Genomic DNA, 12,860 nt, shown 5'->3' on the forward strand with positions numbered 1-12,860 from the left:
GCTATGCAAGCGAACTAACGCCATTGCATTTGAGAAAATACCGCTTTATAAGCTTCGACACGACTACACTGCCACCACTCTAGTTGTACTGCCAAGCAGCAGGCCCCTTCTCCTTGACATCGTTAGCCAACAGACTAACCATCGTACAAGCATTACCACCACCCAGCCCGTTCTGCCTAGTCGCACCCTTATCATCACGGTACTCCAACCAGATCCTCCAAGCCTTATCACTAGCATCCTCACCACACAACCAGAAATCATAAAACTTGGCCACCTGATTCAAACTCGAAATCTCAAAGCCAGAGAATGTGGAATCGGTGGGTGCATACGCAGAATGAGGTTGCGTGTATGTCAACAAGCCATCGGGACGAATGTAGACTTGTTGGCCACCGGGGACTTCGGTGTTGAGGTAGAGCAAGCCATTTCCTGAGGATGTGAAGGATGTGCTGTTGCCAGGAGGGCAATTGGGGTTTACGGAGGCAGGGCAGGAGGTGGACGCTTTTTTGTGGATCCAGAAGGAGCCGTTGGAGGCTTGGATGGGTCCGCTGAGGGTGCCCATGCTGTTGCTGAAGGAGATGTCGAGGGTGAAGGGGTTGGCTGCATTGTGGCGGGCTTCGAGGGGTGCTGCTAGTGTGGATGAGGCAGTGGCGAGCAGAGCGAGTGTGTTGGCGATGGTGATCTTCATGTTGCCGAAGGTTGATATGGTGGCAAGAGATTGATGTTTGTCTATCTTTGCAAGTGTAGTTTGATTGCTCCGAGTTGACTACTGAGAAGTGATGCTTTGTGAATGGGAAGGAAGTTGTTGACGAGGCATCGCTCTTGACTTATATGTTGCTACTTCTTTGCACCTACCTGTCGATCAGGGAGTATGCTTCAGGCCCAGCATCTAGCTGTGGATTATTCTTAGCAAATTCCGTACTGAATTCGTAGATCCGGTCAAGAACGGTCGAGATATGTAGCAGCATTCCACATCTTTCGAAGATGTTTTGTCTCGGCAGACGTCGAGGTCCGAGTTCTGGAGCAGGTGATCGCTCCGACGTTGCAGTTCTGGCTGATCAGCGGCCAGCCAGAGCAGACTGACTCTCAAAATAGAAACACTGTAGCATCATGGTACCACGCCGTGACTCGAGGTCATGCAAACACTTCAACTTACGACCGTAACAGTGTATCAGTATGCATATCGCTCGTCACCGCGACAAAGGCAAAGGATGAGGCGGACGAGGTGGAAGCGATGGGCAAGGCCCGGGCCGAGAAGAGCTTGTGCTTGTGCTCTGAACATGACGACATGGTACTTTCATCACAGTCTCTTGGACAGCACCTCCGCCTTGCTTAACATGGTGTAGAGAAACCGAGCTATATTGTCCTCAGCAAGGACGAACTGAGAAGCAGACATGTCTACGAAGATGTGGTTAGGCAGATCGATAAATTAGCCGCGATCTCTCTGAGATGGTAATGTGGAGAAAGCAGATCTCGAGTACGTCATGACAGCTCTCGATCAAACAGCATTCATCTCTCGATACCTCTTACCTCTGCTGCTTTGCAACTTTCTTCCCCCCCTCCTCTCTTCTACAACACCGTCACGATAGCTTCAAGAATCATCCCCCGTTTATCCCTCCTCAGCCGTCAAGCAACCCGCACGATGGCCACTACATCCTCGACCACCACCCCAGCCCCAGCACCCTGGAAACAGGCCTTCCTCGGCGACCTCGACAAGATGGACTCTCCCGAATTCGTCTTTTCATCGCTGCACCCAGCCCCCAAGGACTCACCTACACCCTACCTCCCTCGCGCCCGCTACTGCATCTTCCGCGGCTTCTGGTCAGAGTTGCCCGAAAACAAGCACAACCAAGCTCCCCAGAACCCTAGAGTTTACGAGTCGGAGATGCCCACGTTCACTTCTGATGTGCGTATGATGAAGGTGCCCGAGCTGTTTGCCTCGGGAAGCGGGCATGCGGAAAAGGAAGAGCAGATGCAGGGGAGTGGTGGCGGCGGTCCTTGCGAGGCTGTCTACTGGATCAAAGAGACGCAGGTGCAGTGGAGACTGAAGGGCGAGGCGTTTGTCGTGGGTCCTGATATCGAGGGTGAGGGTGAGCAAAGCAAGGAGAGCAGTGGTGTGAGGACTGTCAAGAGCGAGCTGGGCAGCCGTATGAGGATTGTGGACGAGGGAAAGCAGGGAGAGTGGTCTTGGAACAAGGAACTCACTGCTCACTTTGGCAACAACTCGCCTGGTCTGAGAGGTATGTTTTGCTTTCGACACTGTCGCTGAAGTTGAAATGCTAATGTCATCCGCCGTCAAGGTTCTTTCAAGGCACCTCCACCTGGTCGTCCCACTTCGGAGCCCTATGACGACAAGAACCTGGCCCTCGGCACAAAAGTCGAAGATCTCGAGGACCCCGTCGCAAGAAAGAACTTCAGAGTCGTCGTTATTAAGCCCGAAGAGGTCGAGCAGCTTGATCTCAGCGACCCTACGAAGGCGCGTAGACAGGTCTACATCTACCAGGCCGACGGTTCCTGGAAGCAGGAGGAGCGCTGGCCTTGAGCGTCTGCTCAATCAAGAATCATGACCAAAAATCATATGTAAACCATGGAACAAAAGACTTGCCAAAGATATCATAATGCAATAGAATCATGTTCATAACCATATCCAGACGATCCATAACGCCGGTCATCCAAGGGGTATATCAAATCGAGTAAAGAAAAGAAAGCAAAAAACCAAAAAGACAACCATCTCAACCTTCAAACCAAGCTCTGCTCCATCTCAGTAATGTAGAGCTTGATGTGCGACTCCATCTTCAAATACTCCTCCCTCGCACTCTGCACCTCGGCATCAATGTTCTCCTTCAAATCCGCCATCTTCTTCTCCGTCTGCTCAATTCTGATGCGTCTTCTCTCAACCTCTTCACCGCGCTTACGCCTCTCTTCACCCAACTCCGAGTGTGTTTGCTTCAGCGATTCCATGCGTCTCTTTGCCTCTTCTGCTTTGGCGCCCGCACCGTTTCGTAGGTTTGTGGTGCGTTCTTGGATGTTGACGAGTTGTTTGCTGAGCATACGTTCTTGACGCTCAATCTCGCGCACGTTGTTAGAGCGCTCCGAGAGGGCGTCGCGGTGCTTGTTTGCTCGTGAGGCTTCTTCGTCTTCTTTTTTCAGTTCGGTTTGTAGGTCTTCGAGTAGGCGGCCGAGACCTGTCACGTCGCCGTGGAGGAGGGTGAATGTGTCGGTGCTGGTTTGGAGGGCGCGTGTGCGGCGGTCAAGACGATCGATCTCGGATTTGTCGGCTGTGAGGCTTGCATTGAGGTCGCGTAGGGCAGTCTCGAGGGCTGCAGGACTTTGTTGGGTGTAGGGGCGCAGTTTGTCTGCTTCTTTTCGCACGTTGATGGCTTGGGTCTGCTTGTCCTCGAGAGCCTGCTTGAGTCTGGTCTGCTCGGACTTGACGCGGTCCAGCTTCTCGGCCACCTTTTCCTGGCCCTTTTTGAGCTCGAGCAGACGGGCCTTGAGCTCGCTGTTCTTCTTCTCCTTGTCACGCATGGCTTGTTCGACATTCTTTCTGTTACGCTGCATTTCCTGCAGCATCTCTTCCTTTTCTTGGTTCGAGTTGTACAGGTCTTCGATTTGGGCCTTGGTGCGCTCGGTGCTGTTGAAGTACTCATCGATGACCGAAGTCTGCGACTCGCGGAAACGAATAAAGTTGATGACATAGGAGAAGATCTTGACCAGACGGGCGTGTGTCGGCTTGTACAGATCCTGGAAGGTAAAGTCTTTGATGCCGCACTCGAGCAGCAGGCGGCGCAGTGTGACGAAGAAGCCCATGAGGTCGCGAGTGTCGGCGGTAAAGATCCTCTCTGGGTCGTCGGGGCACAGATCATCGGCGGCGGCCTTCATGGCAGGCGCGACGACTTCGCGCGTTGTGTTCATCAACAGCTCGGCCAGCCATTCAAAGACTTTTTGGATCTGCTGTGGATTGGGCTTTTGCAGGTCTTGGATGGTAAATGGGATGCCAATGTCGCTGATACATCCTGCAATCTCGCGATCGGGCTGTAGACATAGAACTGTCAGTAGCGTACGCAGGCTGTTGGGCAGTCCAGACCGGACTCACCAGCGTCATAAAGGCATCTTCGTTGTCCTCTTTGCGTGCCCGAGGCTGACTGGATGGTTGTTGGGAGCCTCGCGGCGCCATGCTCATGCGCCCGCTGTATGCCATGTTGGTCGTCTTGTCTTGTTGTGTTCTTGTTATCGCAAAAGTGGACTTGGACGAAAGTCTTCAGCCTTGCTGTGTGGAGTAGTAAACAAACCCGTCGCACAGGCCAACTCAAAGCCTGCGTCAGGGTCACCCCAAATCTGACTTGCATATGCACGCACCATCCACGAAAATGCACTGTGGTTTGGCTACTTCGCTCAACAAAATCATGGTCCAATATGCTCATGTGCATGCAAAATCAAGAATATGAACGATAGACAGTTTAAGATTAGGAGTACTAGGTATGATAGCAATGAACCTGTCATGCTTCAGAGACTCGGCTATAGATAGAACATTTAAAAAGACTTGGCCAACTCTACTTCTTCTCGGCGGCAGTAACGTCGTTGGGAGTCAGAGATCCCTCGCGAGTCTCGGGGACGCCGTGAGTGTAGGTCGTCTGCTCGGACTGCATGACATCGATACCGGCCGGGCTGAGGTCCCAGTGGTCCATCTCTTCATCAAAGAACTGGTCAAGGTCGAGACCTCTGATCTCAGCCTCCTTGTCCACACGCAAGTGCATGCCTGGGATGTACTTGATAATCATGAGCAGAATGTAGCTGACAATGAACGAGTATGCAGAGATGGCTGTGATCTCGGCGAACTGCTTGCCAACCTGAATACCGTTACCATTGTAAGCACCAGGAGCAAGAGTAACACCATCGAGAGCGGAAATGGCCTGGTTGGCGAAAATGCCGGTCAAGAAAGAGCCCACCATGCCACCGATGCCGTGAAGCTTGAAGACATAGAGACCGTCGTCGATGCGAAGCCAGTCGTTGATATCCTGCAGGAGAGCGCAAACGATGGCTGTCACGAAGCCAATCACGGCTGCGGGCCAAGGGTTGACATAACCAGCAGCGGGAGTGATACCCACCAGGCCAGCAATCGCTCCCTCGCAAGCGCCAACAACCGAGAAGCGTCCCTTATGGCGGATGGCATCAACGAGCACCCAACCGAGGACACCAGTCGAAGCAGCGACCTGGGTGTTGAAAGCAGCCATCATACCACGAACCGAGGCATTGAGAGCACTGCCTCCGTTGAAGCCAAACCAACCAAAGACAATGAGAACAGTGCCGACAAAGACCAAGGTCGAGTTGTGAGGCTTGTGCTTTGCGTGGTGTTCCTTGGATGTTCTCTGTCCGAGTGCCAAAGCATAGGCCAAAGCCGCCCATCCGGAAGCGATATGAACGGGACTAGAGGACAGTGTTAGTAGTAGATCTATACCTCTTGAAGGGAGGGATTTGTCTTACCCGCCACCAGCATAATCAAGGGAAGGGAGCTTGAAGAGCCAACCATTTGCGTTCCATGTCCAGCAAGCAATGGGACAGTAGACGATGGTGCACCAGCAGAAGGCAAAGATGAGCGAGGGAAGGATGCGACCACGTTCGAAGGCACCTCCGACGACGATCTGCACTGTACAAGCAGCAAAGAGAAGCTCATACAGACAGAAGACGATTTCGGGCAGAACAGCACTGCCAGGAGAAGGTGCAGCAGAGACGTTTCTCAGACCAAAGTTGGCTAGATCGCCAATGAAGGGGCCGGCAGTGCGGGAAAAGGCAAGAGAGTAGCCCCAGAACATCCACTGGAACGTGACGAGGGCAACGACCATCATGCTCTGGAACAGCAGGGACAGACCACTCTTCTTGTGCGCTAGGCCACCATAGAGCAGGCCGATACCAGGGATGATCAAGTAGACGAGGAACGAGCAGACCGCGAGGTAGACATAGCTGGAACAGAGGTCAGAGATAGTTACGAGAGAGCAGTAGTGACTTTATCTTACTTGAACTCGAGACCTGCATACTGCGCGTTGACGTCGACCTTCAGAGGGTTACCTCCGGCAGGCTCAGATGAGTTGTATACAGGCTATGAACAAGGCATCAGTAACATGGTTCAGAGCAGAGACTGTGGTTGTGGACATACTGCTGTTGACATGGCGGGTGGTTCAAAGTAAAACTGTTGCTCTGTAGGCAAGCAGTCCAAAGAATCGAGGGAGTGAGAAACTTGAAGACTAGGGAAGGTGATATGCGAGAGGTGGACCTGCAGGATATTTCTACCCTCATGCAACACCCCGTTACCGGTCAAGGGCTCGTTTAATCCATCCAAATCATCAATCCCGTGTCCGCCTTTATCTTCGCGACTCCTTCCGCGTCCAAAACACTATTGCCCCATCACCCATACAATCCTCCTGGTCGCTCTCGCATCCAGGACGCCAAGAGATAAGGAAACCAGATACAAAGCAGGCATTTCAAAGAAAGCGTTTCGGCAGCATGAGTCTTTTCTTTGTAAACGTCGGAGAATGTCGAACGTTCGGGCTTAGTGCATTCATGGCGGCTTGAGGTTACCGACTTTCTACAGCCTGTTGTTCCGAGCACATGGCGATGTTGGGTGTACAGACGAGTGTCCCAGAGATAAGGATCCTTCCACGAGGCGTTCCCGGGACGCGCTAGCGAGGGATATAAGAAGCCGTTTCCAGGCCGGCCGCGGTGATTTATTGACTAATTTCGTTTTGTACTCTGCTCAATCCGGGCCACGACCCAACCTGTCTCAGTGAGCAGGGTTGAACAGGATGTTGGTTCCTTGTGGTCTTGTAAGCATGAAAGATGAGAGGTTTCGTCGACGCGCGTGGGCAGGATTCGCTGCATTGGTGCGGCCGCGTTTGCCCAGCCTTTTGATCAACTAACACTCTCGGCCAAGAGAGCCAATCTCGAATTGCAAAGCCTACATGGACGTCCACTCATGTCGCGAGCTATCCGACGTACATGCGTCGGACACGAGCAATGCAGCTCAATGCTGCTTGGGTGATCAAGTCAATCTTCCACAAATAGTCATGCCAATAATTCGACATGCGACCATCGGGGCACACCTGATCCTTCGTCTGTGCAATGTCAACCTCTGGGCATCACATCTGCAAGCGTCCACTTCTAAGCACAAAGAATCCTTGTGACGACTCCCTACTCTGCGGTCACAGTCCCTGCGCTAAAACCAAGCCTGGACTCGAGATGCGCCCAATCATAGAAGGCATAGCGAGCAAACAAACCGTCTACCAACCAAGTATTGGTCTGACCTGATGACAAAGTTAAGGCTCCTGCTAAGTCTTGGCGCACTTGTGATGTTGATGGACATGCATTGTACTTTATAGAGAAGCATGCTCTGACCAAAGCTTCTCGCCGTCTTACCCAAACGTGTTCGTGTATATGTCCTCCTTTTGAAACGCCTTCTTCTCGGAAATGCAGATTGATGTTTCTCTCATGACTTGTTGTAGTAGTGTGCCATCTCCAGACCGGCACGCTTGAATCCACACTTGACGTAGAAGCCCTCGTTGGCTTCTGAGCAGTCGAGGATGGTCTGTACGATACTGATCAGTATGCTGGTAAGCGAGCCAGAGTGGGTTAGAACCAACCTTGTAGCAGCCAACCTTCTCAGCGACATGGTCCAAGGCTTGGATGATGCGTAGACCAAGCTTCTTGCCCTGCTGGTCCTTTGCGACAGCGATGTCCTCGATGTGACCGACTTGGCCCAGGCTGTGAATGCTGTTGTTGGTATCGTCAGTACCGCAGGCTCTACATTCATGTCTTGCTCTTTCTTGTGAGACTCACAACTTTCTCTCAACAATCAGGGCACCAGTGCCGACGATCTTCTTGTCACCATTGAGGATGACCAGAATGTGATAGCCTCCTGCTCCTTTGCCAGATGCGAGCATCTCTTCGAAGCGCTGGGCGAAGTCTTGTTCTGAAACGTCGCCAACCGTAGTGAGGACAGCAAGCACGTCTAGGAAGCCGGCATGGTAGTCGCTCTTTTGCAAGGGTCGGATCGTGTAGCCCTCTGGTAGGGCAGCGGCGACTTCAGACGAGATGAGATCGGGCGAGAAGAGGGAGTCGGAAGACATGGTGTGTGTGTGTGTTTAGGCGTCGGCGGTCGAAGGTGGTTGGAAGGCTCGATGCGGATTGCCTTGGGTCTATGTTCGCAAGAGGGAGTTCGCCTTTCGATTGCAGTAGTCGTGTATTATTCTCTATATCCAAGAGCTGGTTGATCCAAGTAGGTGGCGGTCTTGTCAGGAGTGTTGTGTTTGTCGAGATTCCGGAAGACAGCAAGCCCTCGGACAAGCTTCCCCAGACAACAGCTCGAGCCTCGATTGTGTCTGTTCCTGCAGCAAACCTAAATTTAGCATACAAATTCACTTGGTCCCTGATAACTTTCGACGCGCAACAAGGATATCGTCATAGTATCTTAGGGGAAAAGGAAAGCTGTAATTCGACTGAGATACCGGTGGGGACTTGACGGATCGCGGATTCTCGCCGTCGTTGTGACACTCGGCTGGCGGTGTCAACGACCAGGCCATCAAGGTATAGGAAAGTATACAGAATGTTGATGACAATAGATGTTATCACGCAAATGCCATTTGCCGGGGCTGGTTCTCTTCGCTGGATGTGGTCATGACTTAACCTTCTCAGCTGATACCTTGCTCGATATTTGACTATGGACTCCATGAGACAGTGCTCGTAGCTCAAAGATTGTTCTGTCCAGGACCTCGCGGGCCCGCCGTTGCCGGCATACGAATGCCCATGGCACTAGGATCAGCAGCACGCTTCTTCGCCTCGTCTATCCTGCCTTTTGATAGACTGATGGCTGGCACTATCCACTCTCCGCAGTTGCACCGCATGCCCTGCCATGCGTATTTCCCTACGTTGGCTTTGCATTTCAAATTGGGACACTCCAATCTACCTTCCACCTCTCCCTTCTCCAGTTCCGGTCTCATCCAAGATAGAGGATCTAGGAAGTAGTGTGTACAAGAATCGGCTGGGCCCCGTTGAGCTTGATGAGGTATCAGGAATTGTGATGTTGCCAGAGTGCGTCTATCAAGAGTAAGTTTTCTGCCTTGACAAGATTGACAAGTGTCTAACTCACCTGCATTTTCGGCATCGCATGTCGAATCCACTGTCATCCTTTGCAGTCACATGTTCATCCTCGAAGCGAATCTTCTCCGCCTCGGGTGCTTGACCACAAGCACGACTCATCTCTACCTCGCGCTGGTAGACCCAACGCTGATATGCCGGTGTATCCTCAACGTTCTCTGGTGTCTGCATCTCATGGTAAAGCTCCAACTGCTTCATGAAACCTTCATTGGGCTCACAAAGCGGCCTACTCTGTCGTATTTGTTCCAGAGCCTCAGAAGGTGAGATGTTGTACTTCTGCATGAGATACGCAATGACGCATGTTGCAGACCGTGATTTTCCCATGGCACTGTTGATTACTCGTCAACTTTGCTACTCATTAAGGCATGAGAAACTCGGGTTTCAGAGAATGAGGTTGCATCCTGGTCTTTCTTGTGTTTTCGATAGAGAAGTCCTGAACGCAAAGGATAAAGATTTACGAAACACTTACCAATGCACAAGGACTGCGCCTCCCGATGCAAGACCCTCGTCGATGAAACGAGTGGCTGCCGGGAAGTGCTCAAGCAGGTTCTCGTCTTCGACATCATCGACCTCAACAACCATATGCTTGTATCCTTCGAATAGCTTTTCTTCCAGAGGAAGTCTCAACACCGATAGCACATGAGTGATGCCGGCTTCAGCGAGTTGGTCTTTACGACGTAAGGTGAAGAGACTGGGAAGATGTCAGACCAGTCTCGCATATGCTTCTTCATCATTTCTTGTCGAGTCCAGGACATCAAACATAGTATAACTCTCCGTTTGTTGCCGTGAAAAAGAATTTATCGAGATAGATCAGATTTTACTCACCCTCCGATGTAGAGCTTGAGATCGCCAGGCACTTTATCAAGCAACGACATGGTACTATGGCGGTATGTTCAGGGTATCGATTGGATTTGAAGAGGCGACTGATAAGGTGGTTTCTTCTGATGCTCGTGAACACAGCAAGCAAGTCGCCGCCACAGGATGGACGTTTTAGGACGCCGCATATCTCGGCTTGGCACCCAGCACAAACTTTGTGAACATGTGCACAGACCTGGTTGACCGATATCGCCGTTGAGCATGCATGCTTGTCTTGTGAGGGAACGAAGAAACTCCTTGCTCGACCTTTCCTCAAGCCCCCTTGGTCACTGCTTCTCAGGGGCTGCGGCTCTTTCCTTCCTCAGGCAGCGGCACAGCAGGTCTGGCCCAGCCAAACTGCACATCCCATCCTGATCCAAGCCATCGGACAAGCTTTGCCATCACGCTTGTACGGACGCGGTATGCGTATGAGTACGTGCGGACAGATGGTAGCTACTAGCAGTCCAGCACTATCTACTAGAGCACCAAGAGTACGGACTATGGGCATCAGCGCGTGGGGGCTGATGTTTAAGAATATTGCCGGTTATATTAAGTGGCTTGAATGTCTAGTTCGTAAGGCATAAGGCGGCTTGGGACCAAGAGTAAAAGACATGGCTCCGGGTCGAGGTTACATGGGCACGGCACCACAAGTACTCCGTACCATGGATGTTTATATTTGAAGACAAGTAGATTGGCAAGATTCGAAGGACGGAAGTCTCCATGCAAAATGTGCCTGTGCCATTCGCTTACATGCTGCCTGCGACTAGTACTAGGTGATTTTCTCCATGTGCAGCAAACACAGGGGAGCTTTCTGTCCCCAATGAAGCCTGTCTCTTTTCGTATATGTGTAGTCAAAACGTGGGGCATGGCAGAAGTTAAGTGGGAACATGGAACGGCGAAGATGCATAGAAACGGGGCTCTAGCAGGCACCTGTTCCCTTTGTGTACGTACCGCTAGAAGCCCCCCGTATACTGGTGCCAAGGAGTAAGTTTGAAGGAGGTTCGGCCTCTTTTTACTCGGGCGCTTGAACTTTGCTGACCAGGACGGCTGGAAGAGTGGAAGGTCGAAGGCATGCACGCAAAACAGATTGAGTGGTGTATGTGCGTACGGACGTATGGCAGGTGAGCTGGCGGTCGTATGAGAACGGGCGAGTACTGCGTGACACATGGTAGCGCACGACGGACACGGAAGTGGAATTTCTAGAAGACGGTCAAGGGAAAGGTTACAGTCTCGTGCAGAGACCCTGACGAGCTGAGTGGAGTAGGCGGGTTCCAGACCCAACTAGGCACAGCATTTACGAGATGGACCAGAAGCAATAATGTCCGAAGTCTGAGTGCTCAGGCTCTCAAGGCTGTCGGGGGGTGACAAGGGACAGGGAGGCAGTGGAGAGCAGCGCCTGCGACTCGATGCATAGGGCTGATGGGAGCGAGGAGAATCGAGCACACGCACAAGCAGGAGGCCGAGTCGTCTATCCGCGGTGGGCGGAAGGGCCATCAACTCCTTTCCTTAGCATCCATCAGCTTACCCGTAGCCTTGGGACCAAACCTCAGTCCAGGAGCGTGCCAGTGAATTCGGATCGGGCTGTCCCTGTCGGCTGCGTCTTTAGGTGGTGCCCCTCGCTCTCCCAGAGTGCCAGCGGCAGTTGTCAACGCCTACGAGCACCGGCTTTGCTTTGCCAAGTTGAAACGCTCTTTCCAGTTGTGCGCGCGCTCGTCCACGATGGATGGAACTCCCTCCATTCGCATTCACTCCCACTGTCACGACCACCGCTACCGCAGTCCGCCGTCTCACTCCCGACAGTCGCCGCAGCAGCCACTGCATGCGCCGGCGTCGCCGATGTCCATCCCGCATTCCGCTCAAGACTCTCCCTCGGTGCCACCGCCATTGCCGCCGCCCACGCACCTGTACGAAGACCTGACGCCCCAGGCGCAGCAGAAAGAATGGAACCTGTTCAACAAGGAATACCTCGATCAGCACTGGACCGATTTCGGCAAGGCCGCCACAGTCAGGCCCGGCTCGAGTCTGCTGGGCGGTAACAAGGCGCAACCTCGCGACCAGCCCGGCGATCCCTCACAACAACATGAAGCAGACGCTTCCCGGCGAGGCAGCTCCATGTCTACTGTCACGGTGCCGCATCGCAGCTCCGAGGCCATGATCGATCCCTGCGACAGCGACGAAGCCAAACTCTCGGGCTATAGGTGCGTTGTTCTGCCATTCCCTTCATGTTGCCACGATCGCATAAACACTGCGATTGCATCGAGACATCACGCGCTTGTCATATGCTTAGTTGCTCACATCACTTTGACTGGCAATGTGCAGCGAGTTTGTTGATTGTTCATGTGCTTTCGGCTTGATCCGCTGAACGCCTCGGCTCTTTGAGACAAAGACCATGCGCCGTTATTTACTCATTGCCAATACTGACACACCGTCCTACAGACTACACAGTGAGCGACAACTGGAGCAGCGATCACTCAGCACTTCGTCGCAGGCCTACGACAGGAATCTGCTCTCCAAAATCGGCGGTCCGAATACGCCGAATAGACTTTCGGTTTCAGGCGGGCCAGAAACCTCAGGAGCAGTGTCCCCCGGAGCCGAGCCCGGCACAGAACTTCCGTCCACCAGGAATCTCTCGACCTCGTCTGCCTCTCAGTCCGAGCGCCGCCATCCTTCGGTCGACAGCTCTACCTTCAGGTGGTCTGTATCGAGTGCTGCATCTCCCGGCCCATTCCGCACTCCCAACTTCAATCCGGAGAACAGCCGACCAACAACACTGCGCCACTCGAGTTTCCAATTTGACGACAACTCATCACATCGCGGCAGTTATGATCAGTCCATCTTCTTGAACGAGGACCCTTCTACAG

The 12,860-nt window shown here is 52.7% G+C and overlaps 6 protein-coding genes across 6 annotated transcripts; 1 reads left to right on the top strand and 5 right to left on the bottom strand.

The window, feature by feature from the left end:
- Positions 1-79: 79 nt before the first annotated feature.
- M436DRAFT_46787 (uncharacterized protein) lies at positions 80-685 on the bottom strand (the record flags this gene model as incomplete). Its single annotated transcript, XM_013572116.1, has 1 exon — positions 80-685. The coding sequence occupies one exon, from the start codon at positions 683-685 to the stop codon at positions 80-82; it is 606 nt and encodes a 201-aa protein (XP_013427570.1).
- A 954-nt stretch (positions 686-1,639) lies between these two features.
- Positions 1,640-2,539, top strand: M436DRAFT_45956 (uncharacterized protein; the record flags this gene model as incomplete). The annotated part of the gene is made up of 2 exons (XM_013571946.1): positions 1,640-2,237; positions 2,298-2,539. 2 exons carry the CDS (start codon positions 1,640-1,642, stop codon positions 2,537-2,539), a joined length of 840 nt encoding a protein of 279 aa, XP_013427400.1.
- Positions 2,540-2,736: 197 nt separating this feature from the next.
- On the bottom strand, positions 2,737-4,198 carry M436DRAFT_46509 (kinetochore protein nuf2; the record flags this gene model as incomplete). The annotated part of the gene is made up of 2 exons (XM_013572068.1): positions 2,737-4,032; positions 4,094-4,198. 2 exons carry the CDS (start codon positions 4,196-4,198, stop codon positions 2,737-2,739), a joined length of 1,401 nt encoding a protein of 466 aa, XP_013427522.1.
- A 352-nt stretch (positions 4,199-4,550) lies between these two features.
- M436DRAFT_81950 (ammonium transporter) lies at positions 4,551-6,163 on the bottom strand (the record flags this gene model as incomplete). The annotated part of the gene is made up of 4 exons (XM_013572357.1): positions 4,551-5,424; positions 5,482-5,958; positions 6,012-6,094; positions 6,152-6,163. The coding sequence occupies 4 exons, from the start codon at positions 6,161-6,163 to the stop codon at positions 4,551-4,553; spliced, it is 1,446 nt and encodes a 481-aa protein (XP_013427811.1).
- Positions 6,164-7,477: 1,314 nt separating this feature from the next.
- M436DRAFT_63857 (acyl-CoA N-acyltransferase) lies at positions 7,478-8,117 on the bottom strand (the record flags this gene model as incomplete). Its single annotated transcript, XM_013572207.1, has 3 exons — positions 7,478-7,576; positions 7,632-7,761; positions 7,828-8,117. 3 exons carry the CDS (start codon positions 8,115-8,117, stop codon positions 7,478-7,480), a joined length of 519 nt encoding a protein of 172 aa, XP_013427661.1.
- A 618-nt stretch (positions 8,118-8,735) lies between these two features.
- Positions 8,736-10,019, bottom strand: M436DRAFT_63858 (dual specificity protein phosphatase 12; the record flags this gene model as incomplete). Its single annotated transcript, XM_013572208.1, has 4 exons — positions 8,736-9,084; positions 9,137-9,472; positions 9,614-9,835; positions 9,970-10,019. The coding sequence occupies 4 exons, from the start codon at positions 10,017-10,019 to the stop codon at positions 8,736-8,738; spliced, it is 957 nt and encodes a 318-aa protein (XP_013427662.1).
- Between the last annotated feature and the right edge of the window lie 2,841 nt (positions 10,020-12,860).

This window comes from Aureobasidium namibiae (genome assembly GCF_000721765.1).
Source record: "Aureobasidium namibiae CBS 147.97 unplaced genomic scaffold scaffold_8, whole genome shotgun sequence".
Classification (NCBI taxonomy): domain Eukaryota; kingdom Fungi; phylum Ascomycota; class Dothideomycetes; order Dothideales; family Saccotheciaceae; genus Aureobasidium; species Aureobasidium namibiae.